Source organism: Poecilia formosa, unplaced genomic scaffold (genome assembly GCF_000485575.1).
Source record: "Poecilia formosa unplaced genomic scaffold, Poecilia_formosa-5.1.2 Scaffold72, whole genome shotgun sequence".
NCBI lineage: Eukaryota > Metazoa > Chordata > Actinopteri > Cyprinodontiformes > Poeciliidae > Poecilia > Poecilia formosa.
This window is the reverse complement of record NW_006800011.1, coordinates 2,138,010-2,148,595: the sequence shown is the minus strand read 5'-3', so window position 1 is coordinate 2,148,595 and position 10,586 is coordinate 2,138,010. Positions and strand designations below refer to the sequence as shown.

Genomic DNA, 10,586 nt, shown 5'->3' with positions numbered 1-10,586 from the left:
CCAGTTAGAGTCAGGCTGAAGGTCATCCATCTGCTCATCCAACTGTTCATCCATCTGTTCATCCATCCATCTGTTCATCCATCTGCTCATCCAACTGTTCATCCATCTGTTCATCCATCCATCTGTTCATCCATCTGCTCATCCATCTGCTCATCCATCTGTTCATCCATCCATCTGCTCATCCATCTGTTCATCCATCTGTTCATCCATCCATCTGCTCATCCAACTGTTCATCCATCCATCTGTTCATCCATCCATCTGCTCATCCAACTGTTCATCCATCCATCTGCTCATCCATCCATCTGCTCATCCATCCATCTGCTCATCCATCCGTTCATCCATCCATCTGCTGATCATCCATCAGTCCATCCATCCATCCATTCATCCATCCATCTGCTCATCCATCCGTTCATCCATCCATCTGCTGATCCATCCGTTCATCCATCCATCTGCTGATCCACCCATTCATCCATCCATCTGCTGATCCACCCATTCATCCATCCATCTGCTGATCCATCCGTTCATCCATCCATCTCCTCATCCATCCGTTCATCCATCCATCTGCTCATCCAACTGTTCATCCATCCGTTCATCCATCCATCTGCTGATCCATCCATCCATCCATCCGTCCGTCATTTTAAAGTTTCCAAATTTAAAACCTAATTTCTGGAGGTGATTTTCATCGTCTCATGGTTTGTTCCCAGTTTGGGAGCCATTAGTCTTCAGACAGGATCGGAGATAAAACATGAATCTAGCAGCATTTTAGTAGTGAAGCGTTGTTTATTTTTTAATTAAATCAGGTGAGATCGGTTCTGTTGGGATGGATGAAAGGAAAGAGGAGCAGTGAAGCTGTTGGCGCCCCCCTGTGGACGACTTGGAGAAAGATTTAAACGTCTGTAAATAAAAATAACGGATGGGTTTTTTTGCTGCTGCATTTCTAACACCAGCTCAACATCACTTTTACTTTGATACGCTTATTTTTAATGTTTTGTTCAAACATCAGTGCCCAGCGAGTCGATGTTAGTGTAATAAATAATTAAAGTTTTGGCTCTGATGATATGCAGTGGCCTACTTCTTCAAACCGGTTCTCTTTCTGCCTCAGTTTCACATCTAACAATCTCAAATCAAAGCTCAGGCTGTGTTAAAACAAATGATATAAAAACTGAATCTCCTGTTTCACTCAGGTGAAAATAATCATTTATAAATTAGGAACGCGTTTCTTCTGCTGTAAAATATTGAATAATTAATATATTAACTTGCACCATAAAAGCTGAGACATGCAGTTTAACTATAGATAAAAGCAGATGGTTTGAAGTGGTGCTGCAAATATTTCTATTTTTATTTACATATTTATATATAAATACTTCATGTATCCTCAAAAATTACTGAAATATTCTCATCCATGTATTTTAAAGGGTTGTTGTTGATGGTGATGCTGTGGGCAGGAAGGAGCTCCAGTAGCAGTCAGTCTTACAACAAATCTGTACAGGCCTCTGACTGAAGATGGCTGCTGACAGATTCATGACATTAAATATCCCAGATTACAGCATGTTGTAAAGGAAATAATCTGTCATTGAAACTCGTACTTTATAACCAGAATATTATAGATTAAAAGGTTTACAGATGGCACTTGAATGCATTATTATCATACTCAGAAACTCATTTTTTGTAACTATTAACCAGTGTTGCTTTGAACAGGTTTTAAACAGTTCCAACTGTTTTGAACTTTGTAATCAAACGGTAATTCTGCGTTTTGGAGCAGCTGAAGTCGCCGCTTGTGTTTTTAATTAAAGCCAGCTGCAGTTTATGCTTTTACTAAGACACTTTGGAGCATTAAAAATGTCCAAAGCTTGAGATTTCCACATGTAATCCCGCTCATCCAGCTCCATGCGTGGAAACTTACAGAATCCAATTCGTGCTGAAGAGTTCGGTGAGGTTGGAGAGAGACGGGAGGGGAGGAGTGTGTTTGTAGGCAAGATGCACGTACAGCATGCAGCATGCGCTTCACTGCAGCATGGAGGGTTGCAGTCAGAAAGAGTAGATCATGAAATGTTACTCTGTTTCTGAGAAACTCTGCTTCAGTCTGGGGGTTTTCAGTTTAAAATGAATTTATACGTTTTTGTGTAATACTTTAGGTAATAATTCACCTTGCAAGATATGCAACTATGTTATTTTATATTGTCTGCAGTTAAATCTGGAACCAGATGCTCTTCCTTTAGTTGTTTCTAAAGTAGTTTAGTTGTTTTATTAGATGCAAACAAACTAAACATTACTTTAGTCTGCTGCAGTACCATGCCGCCCACAAGAGGGAGGCAGTGCTGTGCAGTTAGTCTGAAAACAAAGTGAATAAACACAGCAAAGAAGGGCATCTATTGATTGATTTTACTATATACAACTTCTCACGGGTTTTTTTTTTCATTAGTATTAACTTGAAAAACTGGGAAATCTGGTTCGAAATGTCCTTAAATATGAAACTTTTTATAACTTCATTAAAACTAAGGCTGCAATTAATGATTATTTTAGTAAACGGTTATTCTGACGATTAATCATCAGAAATCGTCATTGATTAATCTGAGGGTTAATCGATGAATCTTATTTTTAAAATCTGTACATTCTACTGATTTTTCACATAACTACTAAAAGCTTTCTTTAAAACAACATTACATTAAAAGAAGCAAATAAACAAATAATTTGATCCATTATTAAAAAAATAAGAAAATAAACATTTAAAATGCAGTAACATTGCATTCATTCCTTCAGTGAATTTGAACCATGTGAAGCTAATACTGTCACTTAAGGAGTGTTGGATTAAACATATCTACAAACAAAATATTTTTATCTTAGATGCAAAATTTATGCATATTTCAATGACGTTTGGTGAGGTTCACAGCAGGTGAGGCTCAGCCTCACCTGACTGCACGTCACTGGCATATTTTCCACAGTCTTGGCTTATTTACTGCTCTGCATACGTTGTTTCTTCAGCAAATAGCCTTTTTAAAAGAAAAAAAAATCTGCAAACTCCAGATAATGATTAAAATTAAAAACTAGCTGACAATTATTTCACAAATCAATTAATCACGAATAATATGATTAATCGTTTTGGCTGTAATTGAAACATTTTTACAATCCTGTCAATTAGAGTTTATTTTTCCATTTTATGATTGAAAAGCTTCAGTTTTCTGCCTGTTCTTCCATGAATCAAACAGAAAGTTGGAAACGGTGCGGCCTACTCACGCATCCTCACTCTGACCAATCGTCTTCATGCCTTTTCTCTCTCTTATCATCGCCAGGGAGACAGAAGAACCGCCTGGAGCCAATGGACACCATTTTCGTCAAGCAGGTGAAGGAGGGAGGCCCCGCCCACGGAGCTGGACTCTGCACAGGTACACAGCATCATTTGTCATAATTGGAAATTGCCAAGCAGAACAAACAGGAGGTAGAAAATAACAGATGGCTCCTCTGTGGGGGGCTGAACAAAGTCTAACGTTCCTTTCTCTTGCATTCCTACTTTTTTTTCTCATCTTATTTATACATGAATCAGTTCTAATTATAAGCAGCGAGGATAAAAATACTTGAGACAATGAATCAGCAGCGTAAAGTTTAAAGTGAAGGTGATGTTAGGAGCGCCGGGTTGCCAGGTCAGCACGCTTCTTACAGGAAATGTTACAGTAAGTGGTCTGGACAAGCCTTCAGAGCTGTCTGCTTTTATCTGTCCGCCCTCCTGGGAGAAGGGAGTGTTTTCCCACATTTATCCGGTTTATCCCCCAAACTCACCTCGCCTCGCTTCCTGTTGGAGATGGCCATCTTCAGAAACCCTGAACCTACTGTCAAATAAACACACATTGTTCCTGTTAGATCTGAGCAGAGGTAATGTGTGTTTGTGCTGCATGGTCTCTCTGCTCAGTAATCATGTAGAGTGTTTTTCTGATCCCTTAGTAGCAGGTTCCCTAAATTATTCCCTTAATTCCTTCCAGGGGATCGGCTTGTGAAAGTGAACGGAGAAAGCATCATCGGGAAAACTTACTCCCAGGTCATAGCCCTGATCCAGAACAGGTAGGACTGCAACCAGGCGGCGCCTTCATTTTAACGTTTCATCATTTTTACAAGCCAAGAAATCCCCAAACATCTCGAAAGTATGAAACTAGAGCTAAAGCTAACTATTATTTTAGTAATCGATTACTATGTTGATTATTCTCATGATTAATCGATTAATCAAATAAAAATGGGACATTTAACTATTTTTTAAATTAACCACTTAAGCTTTTTTTAAGGCTTTTTAAAGTGACTTAATGCTTAAAATGAACTAAGTTATTTTAATAATTGATTAATCAGTTGAGTTGTCTGATGATTAGTTGAATAAAAAAGGCATATTTTACAAATTTTTAAATTAATCACCACTAACGTCTACTTTAAGGTTTAAGACTTTTTAAAGTGACATAAGGCTTAAACTGAACTAACAGTTATTTTAGCAATTGATTAATCTGTTAATTATTTAGACGATTAATCAAATAAAAATGGCACATTTTACCATTTTTTTAATTAACCACTTATTTATTTTTTTAAGGTGTAAAAAGGTTTATTACAAAAAGTGGCTTTTTAAAGTAATTTAAGTCTTAACCTAAACTAACAATTATTTTAGTAATCGATTAATTGATTAATTGAATAAAAATGACACATTTTACAGATTTTTTTAATGTAACCACTTAAGCCTTTTTAAACATTAGAAATAAATAACTAGATAATTAAGCAAATAATTAATTTTTTATATAAAAAAATATTTTTATTTTAAATGTAAAATTTATATCTTTTTGTACAGTTTTGGCTTAATTACTGCTCTAAATATGTTTTTTTAGTAAATGGCCTTTTTTGAGTCTGAATACTCAAGTTAACAATTAATTGATGTCTAAATTAGTTGACGATTATTTCAATAATCGATTAATCACGATTAATCTGATTAATCGTTTCATGAAACAAACTTTCTGTTGTGTTTTGCAACACGGGCAGTTTTAAAAAACACTTTTCTCACAAAAAATCCTCTCTACAAAGAGGAGTGAGGAACATAATAGCAAACTGGCAGTAAAATTATACAAAACAGATGTTTAACAATCCATCAACATCTGGTTGATAAATGCATATTTTTATTGTAAAGAAAATCTCAACACATAAATTTGCATCACCATCATTTATCCTCTGCTGACGCCTTTAAAGCTTTTTACTGGTTATAAAATCAGCAGACTGGATATTTAAACTTGAGTTTTTTGTGATTTTTGTATCCGTTTCCTCTCTGATCCATCAGCGATGCCTCGTTGGAGCTCTGTGTGATGCCAAAAGATGAAGACATTTTGCAACTGGTATGTATCTGTTCTGTTATTACTTCAAATTCACCTCATTAGTCCAGATTTAATCAATATTTTAAAATGAAAACTGTTTCAGCGACAATCCATCAATAATGATTTAGCTCCCTTTTACTGGAGCAGCAAGCAGAGATGAGATTAATTGGTTTGCTGTGTTTTCCTCACTGAAGCACCTGGGGTCTCACAGCAAACGTCACATATGGAGGCAGTAAATAGTTTAGTTCTGGACTCACCTCGGCTGCCGTTCTCGTCATCCTGCAAAACAAACAGAGAGGAAATCCTGTCAGATGGTTCATTAAAACTGTTTATGGAAATTATATTATTACTTTACTCTAATTCCCAGAAACTTAGAAGGTACTTTTCTGGAAATATATTTGCATCCACAACTGTATCAGCAGATGTTTGTCATTTTTTAGCGTATCAATCTTGGTTTAATAACTAAAACTGATCCAATATTAAAAGAAACCTAAATTCACATTTTGCATGTTTTTGTAATTCCATTTAGGTTTCTACTGCTTCTAAAAACAACCCATTAAAAATGTATTTTACTCACTTTTAATCGAGTTTTTTTTTTTTTTTTTTTTTACGTTTTGCTTTGATTCTTATTCTCTGTAATTGTATCTGATAGCACTTTGAGATTTTAGTGACTGAAAAGTGTGTTACAAATTAAATTAATCATTATTAAATAAACATCCAACCATTTCCCAGTGGCTGGCCGTTTCAGAAACTTCCAGATTAAGTCACATTCCGCAGGCACTGTGCCGTTACCTAGCAACCCCAGCCAAGACCTGCCTGTTACCTAGCAACCCCAGCTGAGCCCTGCCTGTTACCTAGCAACCCCAGCCGAGCCCTGCCTGTTACCTAGCAACCCCAGCCAAGCCCCGCCTGTTACCTAGCAACCCAAGCTGAGTTCCAGCCTGTACAAAGTGTTACATTTACAAAGTTTTAACCTGTTGAGAAAACCTTCTGTGGTAGGTCATCGAGCATTTTGATTTCCTAACACACAATCACGTTTTAAGTGCATCCTTTAAAAGTCTTAATCTATTGTAATTCCATTTAGGTTTCTACTGCTTCTAAAAACAACCCATAAAAATTTATTAATCTAAAATTAAGATCTTAAATGTTTTTCGTTATTTTTTTTTTATTATGTAAGTTGGCCTTAAATGCCTTGATCACAGATCTTAAATTTTGGTGTGGCAGGAATTTTCATTCCTGCCTTGCTTTTTTCATTTGTGGGATTTTTCTGTCAGGCAAAAGTTGAGTTGCACTCAGATGTCTGATGCTAATATACTCTTGGTAGGTAGCAAGCTTATTTTGTGTCTTTCATAGGTAAGCATACATTTTTCACCAGATGGATGGACGACGTTCGTTTTTGCCACTGGCTTACTTCTGTTACCTAGATTTAAAGGGTTTTTTTTATCTTAAATTTTATCCAAACTGGCATTAAAAAGGTCTGAAAACAACAACCCTGCAGTGATTCAGTGAGCTTGCAGAGAATGAGTGTTAGCATGAATCACGACCAGCTGGGTGAGATTAAAGATGTGGAAGTAGTCAGAATGCAGTTGTATCACACAGTGAAAACAGGAGCCGATCCAGACTTCATGCTTCACGCCGTTCTACCGATCAGAACCGTGCCATAATCCAGTCTCGGTCCAGAGCTGCGCAGACCATAAAGCAGACCAGCGCTGACATATTTCCACTTGAAACTTAACCAAAAGTACTTTGTAAGATATTGTTTGTTTGTTTTCTTCAGTGCTAAAGCTACTGTTTATTTTACTGGGATTTTTTGTGAAAGACCAACACAGATTAGTGCAACGTTTAGTTCTGGACTTCAACTCGGCCATTCCATCACACAAACTGTATCTGAATACAGTATGTGTATATAAAATACTAAGTATTTTTTGTCTAGTTTCTAGCTCAAATATTTTTATTACACTTGAAATAAGACAAAACTATCTTACAAGTAACTTTTCAGCAAGATATAGGATCTTTTTTTAAGTAAATAATTCCTTAACATTGATTGAAAAGTATTAGTTCCACTGGCAAAATATTTCACTTATAACATGGGCAAAATGTTTTGTTATAAATAAAATAATTGTCTAGTGGTACTAGTTTTGTTTTCACCAATATTAAGGAATTATTTATTTAAAATGAGCTGATATTTCTTGCTGGAAAGTTACTTGTAAGTTATTTTTGTCTTATTTGAAGTGAACTAAGATATTTACACTAGAAACTAGATAAAAGTACTTGGTAAGATTTTGTGTTTTTGCAGTGCATATTGCTGGATGTTTATATGCATTGAAATGCATCACCATGTCTTAAAGGACCAATGCATGAACAGACAGTGAGTGGATATTTTGAATTATTTCCCGAGAGATGCTGAGCCCACTCGGTAGGGAGTGAAGCTGCAGTCAGCTGACTCCAGTTTACAGCAAACAAACATCCAGCAATGCGCGCCGCCGTGCAGAACGTGCAATAAATGCCAGGAGAGAAGGGAAGATGGAAATGCCTGGGGATGCAGAAAGCCCTGAGGGAGATGCCTGCAGGTGAGCGAGACGACAACAGAGGAGACGTAGCGACTCTACGGGAGAGAAGAGGCGGTGTTGGTTTATGGGGAACAGAGGCAGGAAGACATCATGGTGCATCTTTAGCACAATTAATCAGGTCACCAGAATCACACATTTTTATTTTGTTTTAGCACATTTGGCTCTTGAAAACTGGATTTTGTTTCTGGTTCTGGATGCAGACTAATAAGGCAACTGATTCACAAAATAAGGAAGAAACAGAATTTTTTAAAGGTTTTTCTTCTCCTTTAAAACCAGCTGAAATAAATTCAAAAATATTTTACTTAACCCAAACCAGGTCACATCCTTAAAAAGTCTTACATATATTCTTGTAAACAAAGGCCTTAAAATGTCTTGAATAAAAAAAATTAAGTTGGCCTTTAATATGTTTATTACAAGTCTTAAATCTTGTCTTGACCTAATTATTTAATTTTCTACGTATTTTGTTTTTCTGTCACATTCAGACATTTTTATTGCATTCTGACTGGAGACCGCTGAGGCTACCGCTAATTAGCTGCTAACATGCTCTTAACAGCTAGCTTGCTAGCTTTTTGTATCTGCTATTCGGCCGGATAAAATTTGTACATTTCCAAAGGGATTTATGTCTTAATTTCTATCACCAATGGCCTTAAAATGTTTTAAGTTTGAATTTGTGAAACCTGCTTTTGATTCAAAAGTGGATTTTTAAAAATCAAAATATTTATTTAAATATTATTATTTAAATAAATAACAATTATTTACTTTAAATAAATATATTTTTAGAATTTTTATTTTTAAATAATTTTTTTTTATTTTTAAAAATAAATAATTTTTAAATTTGTAAACTGTAGTCAGCCACAGTTTAACGGTCTAATTTCTCTCCTCTGTTTCTGTAACATTGTTTCTTATCTCTTCATACACTAAAAAAACACAAAATCTTACCAAGAAGTATTTTTGGTTTAGTTTCTTGTGTAAATATCTTTGTACACTTAAAATAAGATGAAATTAGCTTACAAATGACTTTTCAGCAAGATATATTTACTTGCTTAAGTAAATAAATCCTTAATGTTGGTATTTTTAAAAAGTGCTTGTTCCACTGATTGGTTATTTTATGGACAATAAAACATTTTTCCTGTTATTTGTGAAATATTAAGCACATTTTCATCAATATTAAAGAATTATTGACTTTAATCCAGTGTCTATTGTTGCTAAAAGTTACTTGTAAGTTAGTTTTGTCTTATTTTATGTTTTTTTAAGATATCTGTAATAGAAGCTAAACCAAAGGTATTTGGTAATATTTTGAGTTTTTGCAGTGTACTCAGTTATTTTTCTTTTTCTAACCCTTTCTTTCTCTCTTTTCCCGCTTACCTAACCTGCGGACTGCAGTTTTCCAGGGATATCACTGCTCTGGTAAGACGGGAAAACCTGCCAAGCTAACACCTCCCCCCCCTCCTCCACCTCTTGCTGGAAGTGGAACCAGTAGAAATCCCCCCGTGTTTTCCACCAGTATCTGTGTTTCTGGTTGAAGCTTTGTTGATCACTATTGGCTTTTCTTTCGCTGTGATGACATTATCCTTCAGGAGACCACAAACATTCCCTCCCTGTACTTTCCGCAATCAGGAAATTAGTTTGTGTTTAACTGGAGGAGTTAGGATCCAGAGGGAGCTGTAACCTGACACCACAGGTAGAGCCGGCGCTGTTGATTAAAGTCCAGTTACTCTCTCTACCTTTCATTTTCTCATCAGCCGTCTGCACTGAAGGGATGAGGAAATATGTCAGTGTCGGATACAAACAGGAAGTTTTCTTTTGTTTTTTCCCCCTAAGAGGATTTTATTTATGAGATTTAATTAGCGGTTTAGTTCAGGTTAAATCAAAGATGCTAACGGAAGTACCGCTAGTTGGGAAAAGCAAAAAAAGGAAACTCGGATGGGCTCGATTCTTGTGCTTCAGGCCAGGCTCTCCGGTACAGAAGGTTGGTATATCCGCAGGAAATCTCACTTTTTTTCCATTTAACCCCATCATTTTGGGTGAATAACGTTAAAACTATTAGCTGCTTTTCTGCCTTCATCCAGCTGTTAGTCAAGCATTGATCGCCCTCCTGTGATAATCTCATCAGCTCTCACAGAGACTGCAGAGGACGTATTTTTAGAAACGAGCGGAATCTGTGAGGGCAGAGAGGAACATGGAGATGGAGAAAGCAGGGAATTTATTCAGGAATTTAAAGAAGAGCGGCGTCGGTTTCAGATTAACTCCAGATTATTTTTTACAGGATCGTTTGAACCTTGTTCACATTTTCAATGTTGTCTCTCTTTATTTTATTGGGATTTTGTGTGACAGTTGTGCATAATTGGTAAGAGGAAGTGAAACGGATTGAGATGTTTTCACAAGATGTCAGAATATTCTGAAAGGTGCGGCGTGCATTTGTATTTAACCCCACTTAGTAAATACTTTCTAAAACCACTTTCCAGCAGCTTTAGACAGTTGTAGTAAAACTCCATCAGCTTTCCGCATCTACTTGCCCAGACTCTAAATTTAGCGTTTAGTTGTGGACTTTAACTTGGCCATTTCATTATGTGAACACATGTATGTATGGCTGTCTGTGCACTTCAAAAACTCAAACTCTTGCAAAGTATTTTTGGTCTAGTTTTTGGTGCATATACCTTAGTACACTTTAATTAAACTAACTTAC

The 10,586-nt window shown here is 36.1% G+C and overlaps 1 protein-coding gene across 6 annotated transcripts in view; it reads left to right on the top strand.

Moving 5' to 3' along the window:
- Window positions 1-10,586, top strand: part of arhgap21a (Rho GTPase activating protein 21a) — an 81,100-nt gene that overhangs the window by 49,766 nt on the left and 20,748 nt on the right. For 4 of the 6 annotated variants that reach the window (XM_007555732.2, XM_007555733.2, XM_016673267.1 and 1 more), the window contains 4 exons: window positions 3,291-3,383; window positions 3,975-4,053; window positions 5,297-5,351; window positions 9,284-9,307. In XM_007555732.2, the coding sequence (XP_007555794.1) occupies window positions 3,291-3,383; window positions 3,975-4,053; window positions 5,297-5,351; window positions 9,284-9,307 (251 nt within the window). Of the gene's footprint in view, window positions 1-3,290; window positions 3,384-3,974; window positions 4,054-5,296; window positions 5,352-9,283; window positions 9,308-9,350; window positions 9,870-10,586 lie in introns of those variants that run through there. The other 2 variants (XM_016673266.1, XM_007555735.2) reach the window with 2 other exon arrangements.